Raw genomic sequence first — 25361 nt, 5'->3', positions numbered from 1 at the left:
GGACGCACGGCGACGCGAAGGCTCGGGGGTCCCGGCCACTCCGCGTCCTTACCCGATCTGATGGAGTTGTGAGGCATCGCCGGGGAGTCACTCGCAGCCCGCCGAGGGCTCAGGGCTTCCTCACCACGCAGGTCCCCGCTGCGCCCACCGCCACGCCGCTGCCCTGCACAAACCCAGGGGCAGGGACATGAGACTCCCTGCCCGCTGCCTTACACCTCCTCCCCAGGCCCTACCCCTGAGGCTCTCATCGCGAGGCAGGAGCCGCAGGAATTTTAGGTGAAGTGTGGCCAACCTCAGCCCGGCCTAACACATGCGCCCGGCCGGAGGATCCGGCGTTGGCATCCTCTGAGCAGCCCCAAACTCCAGCCCGGTGCCCTCTACCTCTGCCGCCCCAGCCTTAGCCAGTTTAACTTGAGAGCAAAAAGGCTACCGGCCTTCCTGGGACCCTCTCCCTTCTCGAATCACCCCTTTCTCCCAGTCAACCCCTGGGCGGCATACCTGGCCGGCCGGCCGGCCACAGGCCTTCACTGCCCGGGTCCGCCCGCGAGGGTGCCCTGGGCCCCGCGTCTCTCCTCCTTCCGAAGTTTGTTCCCATCCACCCGGCATCGCCGACCGGTTTTATCCCGCCAGGGCCCGGAGAGATGGGTCTGGAAAGGCTCGCAGGCCGCGGATTGGCTGGCTGGGTGCAGGGGGGTGCAGGAAGGGGAGGATTTTGCAAGGGGGACATGGCTGAGTGGACTCAGGAGTTAGAAACATTCGCTGGAGCTTCTGTTTCCAGTGGAGAGAAAGGAGAGGGAGGCAGCTGGGCCCTAACTCAGCAGGCCTGGAAAGATTTGAGGAGTGGGCGATGGAGGCCTCAGGGCCTGAGGATGAGGGTCTCTGGGTCCCCCCGGGGTCAGTGACACCAGAAGTGAGAGACATGCCACCTCTGTGCACCCTGCGTCCCCTCCTCTCACCCCTAGTCTGCTCAGGGGATCACCTTTTCTTTTGTGGGAGGGCACTTTGTTCTATATGCCTGGTTCTTAAGGTAGATGCCTATTCTCAGGGCTGGAGGCAAGATGGTCTAACCTTCTCACCACTGGTGTGGACCTCTTCCAGGGCAAAATCCTGAACAGCCCCTGGACCCATTCCTTCCATACCAGCCAGGATCCACACCTCACATTGTTAAGTTAATGAAAATGGTCACCTAACCTATTCCACAGGAACACCTTTCTCCTTCTAAACACACAGCCGCCAGCCTCCTTCCTTGCTCCCTGAGGACTTTGAACTTGGGAGAAGAGTCCAGAGGATGGGCCATGAGGGCCTAGATTTCCACTCAACGTGGAAGGGTGTTAGAAAGGGACGGGAAGAGCTGAACCCTTTCTTGTCTGCAGGAATCAGCTGCCTTGGGGCCCTGTGGGCCTGGGTGTGGATAAGAAGGGCTCCCTTGGGGTGGGAATGAGAAGCCCTTAGTGGGGGTGAAAGCTGCCCCCTTCCTTCCTCACAGGTCTTCTCTTCTGTCGGGGGAAGCGGGTACAGGGAAGATTGTGTTGGTGAACAAATGTCCTGCAGCGCCAGCAGGCCGGTGGGACAAGGCCTGGGTACTCCCCAATCCCAGGCTGTGCTCTGGACTCAGGATTATATCTGAGAAGAGTGATGTCCCTGGCCTGGGCGGGGGGGACAGCTCTGGGGTACAGAGGCTTAGAGCTGCCGGAGTGAGAGGGAAGGGATGGGGCAGAGGCAACTGGGGTGATTCAGAGGGATGTGTGCGCGGGTGTGTGAATACACACAATTTTTCTTAATTGAAACAAAAAGCTCTCTCTTTCAGGTTAATCCACTTCCTCCTCCCACCCAGCCTTGCTCGTTTCTCGATTTAGCAGAAATTAATGATTCTGTGACAAGCAAAACACAAGGAAGTTCCAAAATGGATCCTCCACCCCATACGTGGCTCTAATCAAAAAAACAATTCGTGCTTTATTGTTTTACATGCGTCTCAGAACTTGTTATTTAAAATCGCTCTGTGGTTTCAAAATGTCCAGATATTCCACTTCTCTGGTCAGACCTCCCCCCCCCCACACCCCAGAGAGAGAGGGAAGAAAGGTGCTGGGATGAAAGTGGGCCTTGATGTAGGTCCCATGGACCCCACAGGCCAGTTTGCTGCTCTGGTGCCTGCCCTGTTGTCCGTAGGGGAGCGGTGGAGTGCGGGGGCCACGGCAGAGACTGTCCACCCAGGCTCCCCTCCCACTGCGGAGGCAATGCTCCAGGGTAACCCTGACAAGCCCTCATCCAAACAGTTCTGCAAACCTCAGAGCGTCTGCCCAAGCTGAGGGGCTGACAGGTACCCATAACCTTGAAAACTTCTGCATCGTTCTTGCCAATGCTTTCCTCCTGTTCAACAAAACAAGGTCCCCTCCTCCCTCCCCCCCGTTTAGCAAAACTTCTCAAAGGACAAAAACAGCAAGTTATCAAAACAGTCAGGTCCCAATTGTGAGTTCATTTTTTAAAAATTCATTTTAATATGAAAACTTAATATGAAAAAAACACACCCACACACCTTAAAAGCACCCCTTCCCCAGAATGCAGGTGACCGCTGATGGCCAGTAGGGGGCTCCACAGAGAAGTTCTTCCAAAGCCAACAAGCCAACAGGCAGTAAGAACACGGGGAGCTCCACTGCCTCTTGGTCTGGTCCTGCTTTCTAATTACAGTGGGATTGGAATAGGACCTAATTATTTTCAACTAAGGCCAAGAGAACGGTTATTAACCAGTATCCCAACCCTTTGCAAATGTAGAGGTTGAAATGATACATATATAATTATATATATATATATATATATATATATATATATATATAATTTTTAAAAATGCCTTTTATCACTGTTTTTATGCAAACAAGAAAAATTCATGATCCTTTTAGTTAAGCATAAACATCTCAAGCCTTCCTTTGATGTAATTAAACTTTCCAAATAAATTTAGCATCCTGACTATGACACTCAGAGCAATGGGAAATTGAGGACATGCTTTTAAAAACTAAAACACCTTCTTCTGCCCTCTTCTCAGATTTGATGTCCGTAAGGCTTTCAAGCTGAGACTATCACCTGGCAACCTGTGATTGAAAGCCAGTTATGATTTTTTAAACTCAGTGTTTTTCCAAGAATATTTAATTCGTTGCCAGTATGAAAATAAATCGAGAAGAGAGAGTAACTCTGGTTTCCTTTAAAAATTTGACAGATCTGGCCACAGATCTAAGTGTTTCTTTGTAGAAATGAATTACCTTGCAGTTCAACATTCAAAGAGTTTAATATACATCCCAGGTAGCTGCCTAACCCCAGTGAGTATTCTGTGATTTTTAAATTCTAAGTTGATCCACTGAAGTTTCAAAAGATGGTCTTTCTTTCCACAGTTCAGCTGAAATCCACCAAACTGGTGGTAGGGTTTGTTAGGGTTGAGACTGAGGACATTCCCTAGATGTGGGATTTTGGGTGCTAAAATACTGAACTGTCCCAGGGAAACCGGTATGAGTTGGTCATGTTAGCTGATAGAGCTGGGAAGGAAGGGGTTTGGGGTCTTTTAATAAGCAGCTCAGAGTTTACACTGTGTCTGGGCTGGGTGTTTAACTGTGCAGGTGGAATCCTGCCTCCTTCTGGATCAGGCCCTTGAACCTCTGCTTGGTTCAGGGGCCTCTCTTTCCCCCTCACCTCCCTGTATCCCAGGAGAGGGGACCCAGGACCTCTTCCTCCACTTTGATATAAAGTCTCAAAAGTTTCTCTGTGCCAACTGCCCAGAGGCCAGCCCTGGGGGAGATCCCTGCCCCCAGCAGCCTTGGGGGAGATCCCTGCCCCCTGCTTACCTGCCATGTCACCTTCCCCTACATGGTAAACAATCCCGGGACTAAAGTGCATCCTTTGGGGAGGAAACAGCAGCTCTCTGCTCTGAGTTAGAAGGCAAGCGTTTCAGCCCTGGCTGTGTGAAATGGGACCATTCCCTTTCCCTGAGCCTCAGTTTCCTCTTCTGTAGGATGTGGGTGCGAGTGAGGAGTGGGGAGGGTGAGACCCACCTCATAGCCTTGTTGTGACGGTGAATAGAATTATGATGGTAAAAGCCCTTTGAAAACTGCAGCTCTGTACAAAAGTTAATTATTATCAGACAACAAAGGCAGGGCGATACTTCCAAGAAGGGTAGAGGTAACACTCCTCTAAAATTTTGTTGGAGATGTTGGTTCCTTTAATCCTTTCCCAGCAGCACCGTGAGTTCTTCAAACAGCTGTGTGAGCTGCTGGGTGACGGACAGGTGAGCCGTTGAGCAGGAAAGGGCCAGTGAGCGTGTGATTGTGCGTTGGGTGCAGGGTGGGTGTGGGAGCTTCTGTGGGACGGGGGTGTCTGTGAGGGGAGCGATGAATAGTCCCTGGCCCAGAAAGAGGGAAGCAGAACCAATGGCAGAGGGGGAGGGCCAGCGCCGGGGCAGAGCTTCGGACCCCCTGACTTCACCATCTGCAGAAGGCAGAAGCGCTCAGGGCACCACCCTCTCCCCCCGACAGACCTGTCCAATTGTGCCCCAGCCACACGGGATTTCTACCCAGTCCCACACCTCAGGAAATGGCCGACAGCCTGCCCTGAGGCCTCCTGGCGGCTGTGTCAGAGAATCAATCATTAATTACCCCGCGCTCCTCCCCCCACCCCCAGGCTTTCAAAACACAGAAATAGAAATACAGGTCCTGGCAGGTGAAAGGAAAGTGGAAAGCAGTTTGGAAAAAGCCACCCGTGGCATCTGTCCAGTTGCTTTTGGGGTTGGAGATGTGTCCTGGGCACAGGTCTCTGGAGATCTTTGCCCACCCCAAAGCCCCTAGTGGCTGCCACCTGGGCTGCTGTGGGGGACGTGGTATTTTCGGGGTGGAGTAAGAAAGAACCCCACTGGGGAAGCAGAGAGAAAGGTAACAGAAGGAGAGGAAAGGAGCAATGTATAGAGGGGATAACACAGGTCAATTGTTTTTTCTTTTTTAATAGTTTTTTAAAAGTTACAAATAATGACCTAGGCCCCTTGGCAACCCATTTTGCAGATGAGAAGACTGAGCCCCAGGAAAAGTGAGTACCAGATCTGAGGTTACCCAGCTGGTAGGTGGCAGACTCGATGTCCAAATGAGCACTAGAGACCTAGGCCTGGCCTTAATGTTGGAAATTCTGCTCACCCCAGCCTAGTTCCCTCACTCCCCAGCACCTACCCCACATCCCGTCAGGAAGGAAGGTTCTGGATCCCAGGGAGTGGCCAGGGTGAGGTCGGACTCCCATGGCCAGAAAACTTTCCTGCCCCAGGAGAAAAGAGCAGCTCACCAGGCAGGAATGCCCTCCCCTTGGCCGGGCCCCTGAGTCCAGCCCAGAGCAGCGGCGGTCAGGACACAAGAATCCTCTCAGGCCAACGCGCCAGGGCGCTGGAGTGGGCTGCTGTCCTGACAGCTGTTCTTGGGGAGGCGCCAAGGAAAAAACCCAGGTCCTGGGCTTTGCATCAGACTCAGGGTTGGCTTTGTTCTCTGTGGCCTTGGAAGGCCAGAGGTTCCTGCTGTTGGCACAAATCACAGAACAGAGCCTGGCAGTGTCCAGGGCCCTGATGAAAGCACCAGAGACCCTGGTGGTAGGGTGGGGGGAGAGGGGAGAAGCGGAGGAATAGAGAAGACTTGGGGGCTCTAACCTGCCTCTTGCCCCCAACCTTCACTGCCTGCCCCCTGGAAGGCTTCCTGCATTCTGATCTGAGTAATCCTGGGCGACTTGCCATGCTTTAGGCCTTGGCCGGCTTCAAAACTCTCCTCCCATTTAGACCTCTTTCATTCTCCCGCAGACCCTACAGCCCCTGACTTCCCTGCGTTTGGAGGAGCAGGGCTTTGGTCCCCTGTTTTTGTCTCCATGCTCCAGTGTCGTAGCAGTGTGGCCACCCTTGGTCCCCATAAGAGGGTAGACACACCATCAGGTTGAGGGAACTCTACACACGGTGTCTCCTTCTAAGAACAACAGCTACCTCTACTATTATTTACTAAGTATTACTAAATGCCAGGAACTGTCGAGTGCCTTACGTATAACCCCATTTATTCTCCACAACACCCAGTGAAATTGAGTTTTGAAGCAACACGGGCATAGAGGCCGCTCTGGGTCACCCCGTTGCTGGGCGGTAGAGCTAGGATAGGAACTTGGCTCATCTAAGACCTGTGCCAGCATTCTCTCTACTCCCCCATGGGCTGATTACAGGCACGACAGCTGTAATAGCTCCAAGAAAGCTATTGGAACAAACTAGGGAACAAACTAGAAAAAGCGTCTTGTTTGTCAGTTTTGGGGGCCACCAGTGGCTTATTGGGAAGCTTGACATCTAGTAATGAGATTTATCCTTCCGAGGGCCATGGACAGGCCAGGTCAATGAAAGAATGAAAAAAAAAAACCAAGGTGGGAGTCAAGGTGACTGTATTCTCACTCACTTAGCAGAGCACAGACACAGAACACATTTGAAGCAAGAATGAGTTAATCACCCACCTATACATTTTCCTTTTTTTTTTTTCTGTTTTTTTCAGCTGTATTGAGGTATAATTGACATATAAAATTGTAAGATATTTAAGGTGTGCTTTGTGGTAATTTGATATACGCACACATTGTGAAAGGATTCCCACCATCTAGTTAATTAACACACCTATCATCTCATTTAGTTGTTTGCTTATTTTAGTGAGAATGTTTAAGTTCTACTCTCTTGGTGAATTTCAATTATATAATACAGTATCATCAACTATAGTCACCATGTTTTACATTAGGTCCTCAGGAACTTATCTACAAAACAGAAATTGAGTTACAGATGTAGAACATAAACTTATGGTTACTGGGGGGTGGGGTGTAAAGGGGGGGAGGGATAAACTGGAAGATGGGAATTGACACATACAGACTACTATATATAGAACAGATAACTAATAAGGACCTACTGTATAGCACAGGGAACCCTACTCAATACTCTGTAACGGCCTCTATGGGAAAAGAATCTTTAAAAGGTGGATATGTATATATGTATAACAGATTCACTTTGCTGTATACCTGAAACTAACACAACATTGTAAATCAACTATATCACAATTAAAAAAAAAAACTTATACCTTTTCTGAAACTTCTTAAAAACTTCTTTCCATTTTTAGGTACATCATCTTTACATAAGGTAGCATTTCCTTTTCTTTGTCCTAAACTCCTCGTTTTGAACCTCAGGGCATGCTCTGTGGGCCTGATAATTTCTGTTCGCTTCATCCACTTTCCTTATCTCTTTACAGACAGTCATTCTGTTGCTCTGAGACTTCAGTTTTCCAAGTAGAATCACTTCCCTCAAGCTCACTCCGGAGGATAGAGCCCAGAGTCCTGGGGAAGGATCTTTTGCCCCTTGAATCCTGGCACCTACCCCTCCACAATGCAGAGAAAGGGTAGGAGTCACCATTCTCTGTGGGGCTGGGAATCTGGCGCTCAAAGCTGGAATCCTGGTACAGTCCTGCATGGGCTGTGTGACCTCGTGCTGAGTACCCACCTTCTCTGAGCAGAAGTTTCTGAGCCTGAGAAGTGAGACTAATAACGGTATTTCTCTTCTATTATGTTGTGATGTTTAGGTCAGACAGAGCGCTTGGAGCACAATGAATGCTCAGAAATGGTTAGCAACTGAAAATAAAACTAGTCACAGGGACTTCCCTGGCGGTTCAGTGGTTAAGACTCTGCGCTTCCACTGCAGGGGGCGCAGATCCCATCCCTGGTCGAGGAACTAAGATCCCTCATGCTGAGTGGTACAGCCAAAAACCAAAAAACTAGTCACAATACAGGTGATAGAGAGTGTTGTTCACGGACCTTGGGTTGGTGTCACTGTCACCATACCCAGGACACCAGGAGACACCGAAAGATTCCAAAGGACAGTGGGGCGAGGGCACTGGGGAGAAGAATTGAACTTGCCGGTTCCTGGGACAATCAGAGCACAGGGTCCCCAGGCACTTGTGCACTGCTTTAGCCCTTTCCACCCCCATCTGTGGGTGTGCACTTACCCCAGGGTCCCTGAGACTGCCCACATGGACCAGACCAGCTCTGCTCCCTGAAGGGGCTGCCGAGTTATTTAGCCTGAGAACTGTCCTCCCAGACACTGTTCCCTTGGCTCCGAGGGTGGCGTCCAGAACATAAGACATCATTCCTGGAGGGGCAGGCATGGGCCTCAGCTTCCCAGTGGGGGATGTCTGAGCTAACTGCCACTTTTCTGATTCATTGAGAAGCCGGAATCTTCTCTAGTTTTCTTTGTTTTTATTTATTTTACTTTTAGCTTATACACATAATAAATCATAAATAAACAATAATGATAAATGTCTCCCTTCTTCCAACCCTTAGCCTGAGGTAACCCTGTTATCTATTCAATATTTGTTCTTCCAGACCTTTTCTATTCATACCTTATGTCCGTAACTATAGAAATAATGGCCTCTGTTTTGGGGGAGTGTGTGTTTTAAGATGCGTAGTAGCATCCCGGAAGTAAGTTGTGCTCTGCAAGTTGCTTTTATTCACTCAGCAATGTCTGGAACATCTTTGCATTTCAAGACATATAGCTCTACCTTGTCCTTTTGAACTTCTCCATCAGAACCCAAAACGTGAATGCGATAGAGTCCAAGCAACTATCCTCCTTTTGATGGATATTTATCTCTCATCTGTTTTGTTATATCAAAACTGTTCCGCAATGAACTCTTTGTGCACATACGTGGATATTTTCCTGGAGAAATTGAAAATGAGAAATGGGATTGTGGGAACACTGGGTGGGCACCTTTAAAATAGGGATGAACTAATTGGCTTCCCTCAAGCTAGTCTGGCTTCTCTTTTCATGACTCTTGAATGTCCCTTTCAAGAGGGAAGGTAAGCAGGATGGGCAGAGTAAGAAGGTGCCTGTGAGGTTTCCTGATCCAGGGTCATTGCCATCCTCCAGGCAGTGACCACAGTGTACAGAAGCTCTGGGTGGGCGTCCTGACTGGGGAATGTTCTTCATCCCGAGAGCATTCTGGACTGCCTCAGTCTAATAAGGGAATAAAGAGAGGGTGGGTTTTAGCCCCCTGGGATCCCAAGGCCACCTTCACAGGTCAAATTGGGTGACTGAGTTTAGTGTTATTGTCTCTCCTTCAAGATTCAAGAGAGAGCTGGACTCCCATGCTTGGGACTCGGCCTCTCCATTCCGGAGCCTGAGAAGTTGTGAGAGACCTGAGTTTATGATACAGTCCTGCTCTGAGCTGTGTGATGTTGGGAAAGTCACTCACCCACTCTGATTCTCAGGTTCTCATACTTGGTAAAAAATGCATATAATATTCATATCCTATCAGCAGGGTTGTATGAAAGTGATTTGTAAACTGTTAAGAAATGTGAGGGATGATGAATTTGAAGCAATTACGATGCTGAATATAATACCGTTGTACAAATATTTATTGAACATCTATTAAGTGCTGAGCACAATGCCAGGGCCTGGGAACACAGTGGTGACCAAAACAAGAATCATGTCTTCAGGGAACAAATAGACAGGTTCTGCAGGGAGGCGTGCTCCCTGCTGTGATGGGGTTGGAGTGGAGAGCTGGAGGCATGGGCAGCCCAGAATCTGGAGGGCACCTCACAGAATCTTGGCTGTTCAGAAGGGACCTCAAGCAGAGCCCTGAAGGAAGAGGCAGAACCAACCAGGCAAACAGAGGAAAGGGAGGAAGTAGAATTTTTCTGCTGACATGAGCAGAAAAAAAGATAACACATGTGAAGGTCTGGAGGCTGGGGGCGAGAGGGGAGATGGGGCAGGCACAGCTAGGGAACCGAATTCACTGTAGTGAGAAGTAAAGTGGAATTATAAGGGGTGTGTGTGTGCACACAGGTATGGTGAGGGTTGAGAGATGGGACTGGGAAGTGTGCATGGTTGGATCACAAGAGTCCTTAGGCATGTTAAGGACTGCGGGACTTTATCCTAAAAAGCAAAGGGGCGTGTCTAAAGGGATTTTAGCGGGGGTGGGGTGGGGGCGGGGAGGAGTGGCCAGACTCGAGTTTTGGAAAGCTCTTCCTGGTGCAGGGTGAGAATGGGTTGGAGAAGGCCAGGCTGCAGGCTCGGCCAGGCTGTGATACGATAATTCCCTGCGGGCTAATGGGAGCAGTCAGGGTGGAGAGAAGCTATGATGGGGATGGCGTGGTGGAAATATTGTCATGGTTAACCTGTTGACTCTCAGTTTCATATTTGGTCTGGTGGTGATAAGCTGCAGCCCCGTGAAGACCAGATTGAATATGAGTGCTAGCCCTATCCTATCTTCCTGTGTTTTCTGGAGGGCTCAGACTTTGGGTCCCCCGAAGTGCAGGCAGATCTGGCTCTTCTGACCTTGAAACCTCCCAATGGCCAAGGGGACGTTTCTGTCTGATGACAGATCAGACACGAGAGAATGGAGATGTTGGTCCAGGACCCAGGCTGTCATTGATGGGCTGGGGAGGAGGCATGCACGTAATGTTGCCCAGGATTTTGGATTTCAAATCCCACCCTGATCTGGACACAGGTAGCACCCCTGTGGCTGAGTGACAAAGAAACAGTGACCACGACAAAGGAGGGGGTGGAAAGTTACACGAGGGGTATCTGCCTCTATGTAGGACAGTAACAAAAGAGGATTGGCTGAGAGTCAGGAGCTTAGGGTCCCAGACTTGGGACCAAGGCTGTGGGACTTTGGGGAGGTCACTCGGTTTATCTGGGCCTTGGTGTCCCCAACTCTATAAAGAAGGACTAAGTGGGAGGTGGAAAGTGCACTGGCTTTCAAGTACCAGTGCAGAGGAGTATCTCCTGGAGAAGTGTCCTGAGTGAAAAACACTCAATATCTCTATACCATGTTTTCTCATTTTCAATACAAAGTGCTTAAGGACATCTTCCTTGCTAATCTCATCGACTGGCTCTTATGAGCCAGTGTACGTGGAAGCACTTTGAAACCCTAGACGTTGTAATAATAGTACAGACTAATACAACTCTTTTTTTTTTTTGAACCCAGCCTAAACCCAGATTGGGGCTCAAACCCACAGAGCCGGGACTCAAAGCCGGCCAAAACCCTGACTGGGACTTGAACCCGGCTCAAACCCATAGTCTTCCAACTGAGATCACACACCTGGTCTCAGGACTTAATGAAGCTCAGGTTCTGATGTCTCATCGCAGAAAGAATTCAGTGAGAGACAAAGTGATGGGTAAGAAGTGGATTTATTTAGAGAGAAACACACTGCACCAACAGAGTGTGGGCCATCTCAGAAGGTGAGGAAGGCCTGATACAACTCTTTGCAGTGAATAAATGCTACCTTATCCATTATCTCATTTGGTACCTACGTATTGCTATGTGTATCTCCTATATAACACTATGTATAATACATATTATATGGTATCTATTGCTATATATAATATATATTGCTACATATTATATACATATATATGTACGAGATTCTAATATATTCCAGTTCACATTCAGTGGCTCGCCAGCTTCCCCAGAGAAAATGACAAAATTCCTAACTGTCCTCTAAAGCCCTACTCTATTGGCACCTGCCACCCCATCACTTCCCTCATATGTCTCCTTCTCCTCCCCTCTTTTATTCTGCTGCAGCCACACTGATCTCTTTGCTTGCTTCACCTACGCCAGGCTAGCTCTCACGCTGGACTTTTCCGTTGCTGTTCCTTCCCCGGTGAGCCTGGGGCTTGCCGCCTCACCTCCAAGTCTTGGCTCAAATCACCTTCTCAGTGAACCTTTGTCCAGTCCCCCTACGGCAACCCTCTCCCCCGACTCGTTCTCCTTGTTACTCTGCTTTATTTCTCTCCACCATCTGACACAGTATGTATGTCACTTATTCATTTGTTTATCGCCTGTCTTCCCCCAGGAGCAGGTAACAGGCATGAAGCCAGGGTGTTCCCATCCATTTTTCTCGCTTCAGTGTCCTCTGTACCTAGAACAGTGCCTGGCACACAGGGGGAACTCAGTAAACATTTGTGTTAGTACGAGTATTTGATGGGGCATATGTGAGCGGCAGGAATAACACAATGACCTCATTGTGACAGCGTGCTGCTGGGCACTGAACGCACAGCAGCTAACAGGACAAACTCTGGACAAAAGTCTCAGCCGTGCATGCCCCTCATTGGCTCCTGGCAATTAGTGGTGGAAGCAGAAACTCAGTAGCCCTTAACGTTTTCCGTGGGGATGTTGCCTGCCTCTCTCTTCTTTGTTCCGGGCAGCTATAGATCCTCTGAGTAGAATCTGGGTGGGAGTTGGGCTCAGGTCCTGGCCAGGGTCAGTGGGAGGTGTACAGGGAGTGACCTCACTGTCCCTCCATCCCAGGGGCAGTGGGAGTCAGCCAGACCCCCTTCCTCCTCTTTGGCATTCAGTTCCTCCATCGAGGGCTCCAGATCTCTGGGGAAGGTCACAGTACCTCCTGCCCAGGGGACATGTGACCATGTGAGCACTGCTGGGTTGGAACAAGCCACACTATCAGGTTATTGTGCTAAACATGCAGGTCCCCTTGCCAAGCCACCACACCCCATTCCACCACTGCCAGAACCTTTTGGGGGCCCTAGGTTACAGGGGCCTGAACTGGGGTGGGTGTTGTCCCAATGGTCCTAGGGAAGGAGGGGTCTTTTCTGTGAGACCCACTTACTCCGGCTTCCTCTGAGATCTGGGGAGAAGGAAGCAACAAGCCCATTTTGGCTTCAGGCCCCACAAGGAGTGGCAGACATCGACAAGACCATGACTGTTTGACTCTTGGGGACACTTTGGCATTAACCATTGTCCTCCAGCATTTGCTTTGGGGGGCAAAGACTGTTGATCACTAACTTTGATTTTTTAGGAAATCCAGAGGTGTTCCTCCTGTTGTGACTGTGTCCAGGAATTCCCAAGAAGTCCCCTCCTGGAGAAAGATCTTCCTTCACAGAACTGATCCTCAGCAGGCCACACAAGGATTTGGGGCTACCGAAATCTGGGTGAAGCCTGCTAAGCTCAGATAGAGCTTGGAGGGGTGGGTTTCTGGGGAGTTAGACTGAGCTGTCAGGGGGGACAGTCCATGTCTCCTACTTTCAAGCTGAGTGGCCTTGGGCACGCTCCTTAAACTCTCTGAGCCTTAGTTTCCTCATCTGTGAAATGGGGATGATAACACCAATCATACATGATTGCAGATGATCTTGAAACGAGGTCTGTAAAATACTGGCCTGCACAACAAGACTGCTTTTGTTACCGTCCTTCTAGGAGTGAGCGGTCCTACAGGGCTTTGGACCGCGGTGACACTCAGGCAAAACTCACTGTCAGGTTTTATTTCACAGGCATTTAGTGACTGTAAGGGATCCCAACCTGCTTAGGCCATTTATGTTTTTCACTAGAAGTGATTCTGAGGGAGAGGGCATGATGAGGTAGCATTCAGCTTGGTGGCCGCAGCAACCTCAGTTTTAACAGGCAGGTGAAGAAGGAATAGTCCTTTGCTTAGTGCACTGCAAGATGCTCGAGTGCCTGGTATGTAGTGAGTGCAAAAAAAGAGGTGAATCTGAATTGAGGAGCTTGAAGTCATCCAGGCCACCTTGGGCTCCAGGTACTCATGATGGGTTTAGAGATCCCAGTTCGGCTTTGTTCTAATCCTCCGCACAAAGAGGATCTAATCCTCCCTTTCCACAAAGAGAGAGGGAGAGACAGTGACCAGCATTTACCCTTCTCCATCTTACTTTTGCAGGAAAGACGTTGGTCCAGAGCCTGGGACCCAGGTACCCGAGATACCCTGGCCCATAACCCTGGCTCTTAGGGCCCAGTAGGTGATTTCTGCATCCCATGTTTTGGCTCTCCAGAATCATCTTCCAGGGGAACACATACTCCCCTGCCATGTGAAGGGAGGTCTGGGCACGGGACGAAGAGCATTGTAACTTTTGAGCTCCTACTCTGGGAACACAAACTATGTGTCAGGTGCTATGCAAGGTACTGTGTGTATGCCATTTCCACTGTTCCCGGTTGCCCTCACCCCTAAAGAAAAGGACCTGAGACCTTGAACTTTGGAGTTGGTTAGTCTTGGAGGCTCTGCTCTGCCACCAACTGTAGGGTTTACACATGTGATTTAGCCCTCTGGGGGTCTCAGTGGCTGAGATGGGGATTATTAGAACACCTACATGGGTGTGTGAGGATTAAATGAGATAAGAAAAGCATTTGGCCCAGGGTTTAAAAGCAAATTTTAAGGATGATGATGATGAAGATGTTGAAATAGTGTGGGCTCTAAAAGGCTCCCCTAGATGCTACTCTTGACCTCATGGCTACTTGGGATTTCCAGCTGGCAGCAGAATGGCCCTGACACTGGCAGTCAGTCCTGGGGGCCTGACTCTATTTCTCACTTGCTTGGTCACCTGGGGCCAATTATTTCCTCCAGACAATTTTGACTGGGGTCTGAAAGTTTGGTCCTAGGGTGCTGGGCCAGCTGCATGAAGTCAGAACTGTTGCAAAGGACAGAAAACCCCTCTCCTTCTCCAGGCGCCCAGGCCTTGCCCCTAAGGCGGCAAGGTGACCCCGCCCGCGCCTCTGTTTGGAGAGGAGAGAGGAGATAACGAGAGGAGGGTGCCGCGAGCAAAGGGCGAGCCCCTCGTGGGCCCGTCTCCCCCATCCCCCAGCAGCCTTCCTTTTAATTAAAGGTACTTAGCCTTCCGCTACACTGGCCTGCATTTGCATGGCATCCTTCCCTTTATGCAGCCTCAGTATCACAATGAGCCAGGAGGTTAACGGAACATCATGGCGCGGTGCCCTGGAAGGCGGGACAGAGCCGGCTGCGCCCCGGTTCCCTGAGCGTTGCTCCCCGGGACTCCGCACGGCGGGCGGGGAGCTGCCAGCTTTCCAGCCCCTTGGCCGCCGCGCCTGGCTCGGCCCCGGGCCAACGGAAGCAGAGGGGCTGCAACTTACTAAGCCTGCGCGGGCGTGGCCCCAGCTTCCCTCTTCAAAGGGCCTTTACAGACCGAATCTGCCTTGGTCCCTGAAGCCAAGGCGAGTCCTCTAAGTCTGCAGCTTCAGGGCTGGTCCTTGGTGTGTGCGTATTGAATCCACGAGGAAGGCAGGTGTTTTCCAATCACCCATGTCTGCCGGCCCCTGGACTGAGTTCCTCTGGTAATTCGGGACAAATCACAGCTCCTATCCCGAAGGAACTGATCGCTGATCAGGAGAATTGTATTGGAGATTACACAAAGAACCGTGATGTCGGGCAGAGGGTGGGTAAAACTGCAGGAAGGCTTCATCTGAAGGGCACTGGAGTTCAGAGGGAAGCAGGGCGTGAACTGCCAGTCAATGCCAGACACTTACCGATTAGTATTCAAAAGAAGATTCTGATGCTTCGAAGCATCAAGGAAATTCACCACGGTCACGTAGATGGCTTAAACTCAGGCCCATCTTTTCTCAGGACGAGAGGAAGCTCCACCTTGGAAAGACCAGACTCCTTCTGTTTCAGGTACTTATGCTCTAGTGAGAAGATAAGACACAGACCTGGGAGACTCTAGATCAAGGTCTTTTCTTCTGACCCTACACTTGCCTCTATCTCATGGATCTGGCTTCCTCAAGACCTGACGTTTTCTCCATAATCTCCCACCAGCCCGCTCAGTGCCCCACTCACCTGAGTCTCCTCCATCACCAGGTCTGCACCCTGCTTCTCCCTCTGGATGCCCTAATGTCTCAAGGCCAGGGAAACAAGAGTAGGGTCCACCCTCCTCTATGTGGCTGGCCCTGTCCCTAAAGATAAGGAAGAGGAGATGCAGAGCAGGCTTCTTTATCTCTGCTAAGTTGTTATCCCTTTTCCCAGATTGACTCTGATGATTTACCTCCCAGCTTCTGTGAACCAGCTCTTCCTTTTCTACAAATCCCTTTTCTTTTCCTTAGACTAGGAGACAGACACCATGGGGTGGGATATTGGGGGTTGCTGTGATTTCTTCCATGTAGTGTCTGATACAGAGAAGACAACAAATAGTGAATGAATGAATGGGCTCAGAATTAGACTCAGTCTTCCATGTTAAAGACAGAGGAGAGGGCTTCCCCGGTGGCACAGTGGTTGAGAATCTGCCTGCCAATGCAGGGGACACGGGTTCGAGCCCTGGTCTGGGAAGATCCCACGTGCCGCGGAGCAACTGGGCCCGTGAGCCACAGTTATTGAGCCTGTGCGTCTGGAGCCTGTGCTCCGCACCAAGAGAGGCCGCGATAGTGAGAGGCCCGCGCACCGCGATGAAGAGTGGCCCCCGTTTGCCACAACTAGAGAAAGCCCTTGCACAGAAACGAAGACCCAACACAGCCATAAATAAATAAATTTTAAGAAAAGACAGAGGAGAAAAGAGACATAGACCGGAATGTGGAAGGGTTCAGAACCTCTTATTCACTGGCTCGTGTCCCAATAATCTTCCCGAGTGTAAACCCAGGGGCTGTCATGACATCAGCCCCTCCTGCAATGCTCCAGAGGAAATCAGGCAACATTCCCACTCAATCTATCATGTGAAGCTTCTGGAACTGGGAGCCCAGGGGATTCCTTTGCCTTCTGGAACCAGCCCAGACAGACAGACGGTCAGTCAACACCATTCTAGGCCCAGGAAAGGGGGAGGGTAAGCTCAGGATTTCCTTTAGAGGTTTGTTTTCAGTGCAAAAATGTTAGTACCTCATTCCTCTTCTCTACCAGATGGTGAAGCACATGGAAGATAAAAGTCTTTCATTAGCATTTTCCCAGCCATGCACCTCGGAATGGGGTGAGTGCCCCCCGTTCTCCATCTCCCTTGCCATGTGTGCCTTGCTGAATCGGGGGAGGTGGGGAGGCTGCCATGAATGATGGCAGCAACCAACACCCACAGGGCACTTTCCAGTAGCGTAATCTCATATCACCCTCATAAACAATTGATGAGGTGAGCGTTGATCTGTTTCACAGGTGAGCAAAGTAAGGCTCTAATGGGCTTACATACCCAAGTCCCCTAACTATGAGTGTTGGGGCCAGGATATGGACCCAGACCCTCTGAATCCAGAGACCAGGGGTCAGTGACCAGGAAGACTATCTGAAAGACAAGTGGCTGGGCAAGACCCTTGAATGTCCAGGCTTTGGCCTCTGGACCAAGAACACTTGAAAGAACAGCTTGTTTGAAATGACCCTCAATAGGTGTCTCCTCTAATGAAGATACTGTGACTCTAGAGGTGCTTGTCTTGAGAAGAGTGTGACAATATCAATCCAAAGGCCCATCGGACTTGTTAGCAAACCCTGGGCCATTCGATTAGCTTACTGTCACCCAAAAAGCGGAAAGCATGACCCTCAAGGGTTAGATCTTTAGGGCAGGTACAATTTGCAGCAGAGGCAGGGTTGACAGAAAGATTATAGTCTCAGGTGGCATTCGTAATAATAGCACCTCCAAGATAAAAGTGCTGATATTCCCTCCGCGTTCCTTTTGAGTCCCACCATACCTGGGTTGTGGGCTCAGTTCTAATGACCTTCAAAGGAGGAGGATGAGAAACAGAAACAGAGGGGACCAGGGGAGCATAAAGGGACTCTAAACCATACCTACTGAGGATGAATTAAAAGGATAGAGGATATTTTACCCAAGAAGAGAAGACCGAGGGTGAAATGGAAGGTGTAGCAAGGAGCTAAGCCCCGCCCCCACTCTGCCCATCAACAACCATGTGAAGGAAACATCTTGGATGTGGATCTTCCAGACCAATTCCAACCTTTAGATGACCGCAGTCCTGCTTGACAGCTTGGCCATAACCTCTGAGAAACCCTGAGCCTGAGCCACCCAGCTGCAGAGCCCCTGGATTCCTGACCCTCAGCAGCTGTGTGAGATAATAAATGTTTGCTGCTCTAAGCTGCTAAGTTTGTGGTACTTTGTTACACAGCTCTAGATAACTAAGACTATACTCATTCTTCTATCTGCTCTGAGAAATTCTATTCTTGGCCGTAAGAGTGTTTTGTCAGCAGACGGCTCAGAGAATATTTTCACTGCTAGAGCAAAAAAATAGAATTTCTTCTTCTTTCTTTCTTTGTCCTCAGTTGACTTCATTGAGCTTTAAACCTGCCTCTAGCCCTGATGTGGAGATTTGGTGAATTAACACATCAATTCCTTCTTGGCATTTTAAATGTAACTGTGGTCAAATTCCCCAAGGGGGTCTGTCCTCCCAGAAGCTAGTCTGGAGATATCAGGGATGCTCCTCTGAGTCCAGTAGTTGCTTTATTCTGCGTTGGCTGGACCTTCTGGATGAGACAAGGAGTCATCCTGGGGGAGAGATCACATGGCCTTTCCTAGAGAGAAGTTGGAACAAATGACAGCAATGGGAGTGGAAGGCAGTGGTTGAGGTTGGTAAGACTCACCTTTCAGAGTCAAGGATAAAGAGAGAGAAGGTCCATCAGGTATAGAGTCTCAGTCCCTGCACTTCGTATCTGTGTGTGGCTGTTCATCTTTCAAAGAATTAGAGGCCAGGACCAGCGCTGGACAAATGTCACAAGTTTTGTTAATTTCTTTCTCCTTAGTTCTGATTTCCTCTTACAGGAAAGGGAGCTACAGAGCGGGGAACACAGTGTGGGTTGGGGGAGAGGCAGGGACAGCAAACATGCCGAGTCTCTGAGGACTAAGGCAAAGGAAGAAAAAAGTCCAGGAGAAGCTGGTCTGGGTCTGTGAAGGAGGTCTGGGCACTTCAAGTGTCCTTCTGGGATTCCCAGACTGTCCTCTGCTGTTTCTTCCCATTGGCTAGACTCTACCTGTAATTCAGGTAGATGCCACCAGGTGGAGAAGTGTCTGGATTACAACCTCTTGACTCGCAGGATTTCCCACCACCATGGGTAACTAAGAAGATAGAGAGTTGGACTATCAGGTTCAAAACTGTCCACAAAAAAAGCACAAAATGCTCATTACTGAGGAAAGACTCCTCCACTAACTAGCACTGTAAATTTATGAAATTACTTATCACTAATTCTCTCCAGGACTTTGTTGCCTTATCTTTAAAGTGAAAGAGGCAAGCAAAGTGATTTCTAATGTCCAGCTCTGAAATCCTAGGATTCCAGGGACTCTCCTGGTGGCACAGTGGATACGACTCCACTCTCCCAATGCAGGGGGCCCAGGTTCGATCACTGGTCAGGGAACTAGTTCCCACATGCATGCGGCAACTAAGGAGCCTGCCTGCCGCAACTAAGAGCCGGTGCAAACAAAATAAATAAATAAATATTAAAAAGAAAATAAATTCTAGGATTCCATAATATAACATTTGTAATAAGGTTTATCTTAGTTATCATTGATTTCTCCTACTTCCTTAAGGCTGAGGGATCTCAGCTGTATTCCCCACCCCTTCCTTTCCCATGTTTACTTGAGCTATGTCTCATCAATAACCATTCAATGTCAATTTCCTCACCTTTTCTCAATAAAATAAAACAAGTTTCTGTATTTCCATTCATCCATTCTCCCCTTTTTCTTGGTGTACAGGCGGGCCTTGGAGATACTGCACGTTCAGTTCCAGACCGCCACAATAATGTGAATATCACAAAAAATGAGTCATACGAATTTTTTGGTTTCCCAGTGCATGTAAAAGTTTATGTTTATATTCTACTGTAGTCTATTAAGTGTGCAATAGCGTTATGTCTTTAAAAATGTACACAACTTGATTTAAAAATACTCTGTTGCTAACCATCATCTGAGCCTTCAGTGTGTCATTTTTGCAGTAGTAACATAAAATATCACTGATCACACATCACCAAAACAAATATAATAATAATGAAAAAGTTTGAAGTATTGTGGGAATTACTAAAATGTGACATGAGTACATGAAGTGAGCAAATACTGTTGGGAAAATGGTGACAGTAGACTTGCTTGATGCAGGGTTGCCACAATAATTTGCTAAAAACACAGTATCTGTGAAACGCAATAAGGTATGCCTATATCAGACACAAATTTTGTGTGCTTTCTTGGATTCCTCCTTTCTCTCTCTTGTTTGGTGCCCATTCCATTCTGACTCATCCCTGCACTTACGGACTTCATCACACCACGAGATTTGGTGTTTTGGCGGACAAAGACTGAATGAGGCGATCCAGAAGTTCAGGGGCATTTGCTCACTGTTGGATAAATCTTGATTGGTGGGAAATGAGAGACTGGAGGGGGATCAGATAAATTCCTCTCCTCCTTTCAGTGGATACTTCAAGGTTTGATTTCTCTTTGTAACTCTTACGGAGAAGCTCAGCACGTTAAGCAAACATGCCTCATGGGTGCCCCACTGTGTGTCTTCACAGCTTGTTGTGAAGTTACACAATAATGCATTTCATCAAGTGCTTCACATCTTCCCTTCCCTTCCTTCTGATTTTTCCTAACCCTCACTGTCCTGGGCTTGTACATTTCTCCTATATAAAGTGTGAGCACTTCAATCCTTGCTTCAGGCTCTGCTTTCCATAGAATTGAGGCTAAGACAGTTGGCCTCAGAGGACAAAGTGCCTCCCTCCCACTTTTTAAGGCCAATTCTGTCGCTTGGGTTTTCGATTCAATCTCTTTCTGCCTCCTCTACACTTCATTAACTATTCTTCCTTTTTTTTTGGAGATATAATAGTTACACTAATTCTTTGTTTTGAGTTTCCAACTTCTCCCTCTCTATGGACTCCATTCTCTTAGTCTGTGAACACACTCAAGGATTTCCATGAAAAATGAGCATTCCCTTTACTAAAAGTGTTCAATTCCATCTCTTCATGAACAAATTCTTATAGTTATACTCACTGCCTGTATTTGTTTTCTAAGGCTGCCATACAAAGTGCCACAAATTGAGTGGCTTAAGGCAACAGAAATCTACTTTCTCATGGTTCTGGAGGCCAGAAGTCTGAAATCCGAGTATTGGTAGGGCCATGCTTCCTCTGAAACCTCTAGGGGAGGATTCTTCTTTGCCTCTTTCAGCTTCAGGTCACTCAGGCAATCCTTGGCTTATGGTAGCATAACTCCAATCTCTGCCTTTATTCACATGGCTGCCTGCCCTCTGTGTGTCCGGGTCTTCACATGACCCTCCTCTCTCTTATAAGAGCACCAGTCATATTGGATTAAAGGCCCATCTAACCCTAACCCTAACCCTAATCCTAACCCTAACCCTCAACCCTAACCCTAACCTTAACCTCATCTTAACTTGATTACATCTGCAAAGACCCTATTTCCAAATAAGGTCACATTCACAGGTACCAAGAGTTAGGACTTCAACATATCTTTTGTGGGGACACAAATGTTCTCTCTGCCAACTCATTCCTTGGCTTTTTGTAGTTAGGTTTCTTTCCACACCTTGTTACTCACATGGTTCCCCTGAAGGTCATCAATGTCAAATTCAATGGCTTTTCTCAGTCCCTATCCTTGTGACTGCCCTGCAGTATTTGTCATGGGTACCTTTTCTCTCCTCCCTGAATCCCTCTGCTGAGCTGACATCCGGGTACTGTGCACAACTGCGGTTCCTTCTGTCTTTCCTACTGTTGCAGGTATACCATCTTCTATGTCTTTTCCTTCTCTCCCCATCTCCAATTCAAAGTGCATTTTAATGCTGGGGCCTCGGTCGTATTCTCTTCTTTCAACTCACTCTCTCCTCTGGCCTACTCCCAACCTTCATGCTTCAGTGCCCTCTTCGAAGTAGATAACAAATATGTCTCTCTGGCCCGACTGTCTCTCGAGCTCAGGGCAAGCATTGCTGTTTGGAAATCACTGAAGAGCCTCAAAGGTAATAAATCCCAAGCACAGCACATTCTCTTTACATACACGCAATCACACACACATCACACACACAATCACACACATCACACACATCCCCTGATCAAAGAAACACCTGTTTCTCTTCTTGGCTTCCCTATTGCGGGTAATAACACCACCACCCTCTTGGTCTTTATTTTCCATACATTCATGTCAGTTTCTGTGAACTTGTTCTGAGGTTTCCAGAAATACTATGGCACTTTGAATGTGGACAGGCTCCCACAAGAGTGGGTGTGACCCATCCAGTGACATGTGCCTTATTGCCATTATTGTGACCCCAGCTTTAGACTCAGGCTATCGAGGCCTGAGAAAGTCTGGTCTACACTTGATTCTGCAGGCTGAGACTCTCACAGCAGCAATAGCAAGAGCATGTGTAGCAGACAACCTAGGCATATAGATAACTCTAGGCCTGGTTTCAGGTGCAATGAGGCCCAAAGGCACCCTCTCTCTCATATGCTGTTTGTTTGGGGATATATGATTTCCATACTAATTCTGCAATTTTTTCAGAATCTCTGGTAGAGAACCTCACACATTGCTAGCTTCCTATAGATGTGGTTGAACGATGGAATTTGCCTGCGTGCTTATCTCAGCCATAAAAGTCCATACACTTGCACTCAAGGATGTGTAAATAAGCAGCTGATGCTACTTCTCGGCAGCTCAGCTCCCCAGAATCTTCATTCCAGGCACAGCCAGAGAGCATAATAATGGTGATGCTTAAGATTCAGGGCTGGAGAAGACTGGAGAGATGACCCTTCACTTCATCGACAAGGAGGCAGACATTCTGAGACATTCAGGGACTTCCCTGGGGCCCCCTGTGTGGTCCCTTTACGTGCTTCCTGCTTTTATTTACTTTCTTTTTAGAAAGGATAGCATTGACCTCTGATGACCATTCCTGGGATGGGCAGAGAGGGCCTCAAATGAGCTCACCTGCCTGAAGTGTGTTGGGGGGGAGTGGTGAGGTGCTGTCTCACACTGCACCATGGAAATACTGCCTGGCGGCAAAGCATCTCGGGATAACTTTAGGGATATTGTTCCGGGGTGGATGCTTGGGGTCTGGAGGGCTCAGTAGAGGGAGGAGGGAAGAGAAGGAGTGTTCAGGGGTTGTCATGTGTTGGGAAATAGAAACCTTTGATTATGTCCTGGTTCATATGGAGTCCAAGTATATGTTCTGTTCTCAAGGACTCTGCTGGGACCTTATGGCTTCTTTCAATAAAGGAAGCCTCACCCAATAGCTGAAAATTTGGTCAGTCACATATTCAGCACTTCTTTGTTGGCGGCCTATTGCTGTGCCTTTTCTTGATATAGCAGTTCATATACAACAAGACAGACCAGGAGTGCAGGATTTGCTTTATCTGATGTGATATAATTTATTTTATGAGAGCGAGAGAGAGAGAGTATGGGATGGGTGCCTAGACGTGACCTGATGTCCAGGCTCTGCACAGGAAGCTGACAGCTTCAGGAAATGCTGTGTGGTCTGGGAAGGTCTTTGGAATCTGGGAGCCAGTGAACAGCCTCGGGGAGAGGTGGAGTCCAGGCAAGGAGGAGGCAGGCTGCAGGCATCACAGAGGAGCGGGGACCACATGTCGCCAACATTCAGGTCCCCCGTTCCATGAAGCCTTCTTGGTCTCAGTGACCTTGTTCTCTGACACTTGGTACTCACTGCATATGGCCTCATTGGACCACTGTCACCTAGGCTGGGGCGTCAGAGGGACTTTCAGGATACAAGGGAGGAAATGGAGGGTTAGCCAGATAGAATCGTCTACACAAAGTCCCACACGTGGATGCAGCAGAGCCAGGATAATACACACTGAGGCCCCCCGAGTGCACATCTTCCCCTGGGCTGCCTTGCCATCCCCTGCACCTGTCACCTGCCTCCTTCCCATCTAGGCTGGCGGTGCCCGCGGCCGCAGGGACATTTCCTCCAGCTCCGTGCTGGAGATGAGAAAGCAGGGAAGCTGGTTGTAGACCTACTGCACACCAGGTGCTGGCTGAACAGCACCCAATTTGATCCTCCAACGGCCTTACGAGGCTGCCCAGGTTTCTTAACGTTGCAGTTCAGGACCTTGAACTCAGAGTGGTGTCGAGTGTCCTCAAGTCACCCAGTCACTTGCTGGGATGCAGGTCCCAGGCGCCCGGGGCAGGCAAGTGGAGACTGCACGGCCTGCGAGTGATACATGGAGAGCGTCACCTCCTGCCTGACAGGCGGAAGATAAACAGCTTCCCGTTAAATCTCACTTAATGCTGATATTTATAAATGTATTCAGCTTGTGTTTACTGAATCGAGAGAATGCCTAATAACATAATGTGCTTCATCTCACATGTTCCTACTAATGAGAATGCAAGTATTGCTTAATTTTTTTTTTTAACATTTCATTTGCTTTCTATTCCCCCCACTTCTTCCTCTAGTTGTTGGCTTGGATTTTCCTCTGTGGCCAAATTCTGGAAAGTTTGGACTTCTTGGGTGTTGGTGAGGAGAGGGCCAAAGTGGGCCCGGGGCAGAGGGCAGGGGGATAGTGCCCTGGGCTCTGGAGAGACAAAGAGGATGGTTGGAATGACCACGGGAATATAGGCAACGTTTGTGGGGTTGTGGTGCGGCTGTGTGTGAGTGTACGTGTGTGTGAGAGAGTATGTGTGAACGTGTGCATGTATGTATGAGTCTTTGTAAGAAGAGAGAGAGAGACTACACTTTGACCTTAGTTTGATCTGCTCACTATGGGTTTGTTAAAATGAAGGCCTCCCTCTGGCTGTTTATCCCACTAAGGTCAAGTGTCTGGCTTCTGAGAGGGCAGTTATGGGATACACCTGGCAGCCTTCACCCAGCCAGGAGGAGCTCCAAGAGCAGGGCAGGGAGAGAATGCCAGAGATCAGCAGAGCTCGGGAGGGCATCTGTGGGGAGAGCTGGGTGGTCTCATCTGGGCTTCCTTGGGGTATGCTGGGTGGGAGGGAGAGGGGACGGAAGGGCGAGCTGTCAGGCCTTGGTGGCCTGAGGGGAGGGGGGCACCATGCAGAAGTCTGGAATCACGGTGGGGTGCGCGGGGAGCTGGAGTTTGGGAGGAGGAAGGCCGGAGAGATGCTGACGGGGGGTGGGGCCGGACCAGGAGGTCTCCATGGAGGGGGCACACGTTGAGGGGGAGAAGAGAGGGAGATGAGTCTGATTCAGGGGACCGGAAATGGGATCTGGGCGAGGAAATGGAGAAAGCAGACAGGATGCAGGCCTTCCTGGGGCCTTTCCAGCTGCATGCTGCCCCAAACTGGCTGCACTCTGGTGCCTCCCAGCTCCACGTGCACGCCGCATACTCTTAGATGTTTCTCTGCTGGTCCAGCAGAGCGGGGGTCCGGCTCGGGCGGTAGCAGCTCTGGGAGCAGCTCTCTCTGCCTTAGTCTCATTTGAGAGGCAGGACAAGGCTGTCTTCCCCGGGCCTGGCATCTTAGGAGGGCTCGTGCCTTTTGGCCTTATCCAGGAAGCTGGGGCTGCCATGGGATCTCAGGAAACTGGAGAAGTCTGCGGCGAGGATGGAGGCTCCAGGCGAATGCTAGAGGCCCTCAGGCCTTCTTCCCAGGGCAGGAAGTTCCACTTCTGCCCATCACTGGGTTTGTACCCTACATGGAGTCCTCTTCCTGTCTGGGTACCAGTTTCCCTGTCCTATGAAAGGCAGGTGGTCACCAGCTC

General features: G+C 49.3%; 1 protein-coding gene and 1 long non-coding RNA gene across 3 annotated transcripts in view; one reads left to right on the top strand and one right to left on the bottom strand.

The window, feature by feature from the left end:
• The window catches only part of PAX8 (paired box 8), a 57239-nt gene extending 57102 nt beyond the window's left edge, over window positions 1-137 (bottom strand). For both annotated transcript variants that reach the window (XM_068564776.1, XM_068564777.1), the window contains exon 1: window positions 53-137. In XM_068564776.1, the coding sequence (XP_068420877.1) occupies window positions 53-77 (25 nt within the window). In that variant the 5' untranslated portion in view covers window positions 78-137. The remainder of the gene's footprint in view (window positions 1-52) is intronic.
• Window positions 138-4223: 4086 nt separating this feature from the next.
• LOC137778176 (uncharacterized) lies at window positions 4224-13140 on the top strand. Its single transcript, XR_011076763.1, has 3 exons — window positions 4224-4267; window positions 5034-5058; window positions 12820-13140. It is a non-coding gene; the product is annotated as an uncharacterized lncRNA (long non-coding RNA).
• The last annotated feature ends 12221 nt before the right edge of the window (window positions 13141-25361 follow it).

This window comes from Eschrichtius robustus, chromosome 15 (assembly GCF_028021215.1).
Source record: "Eschrichtius robustus isolate mEscRob2 chromosome 15, mEscRob2.pri, whole genome shotgun sequence".
Taxonomy (NCBI): Eukaryota; Metazoa; Chordata; class Mammalia; order Artiodactyla; family Eschrichtiidae; genus Eschrichtius; species Eschrichtius robustus.
The sequence above is the reverse complement of the archived record's forward strand: the minus strand, read 5'-3'. Positions and strand labels throughout refer to the sequence as shown.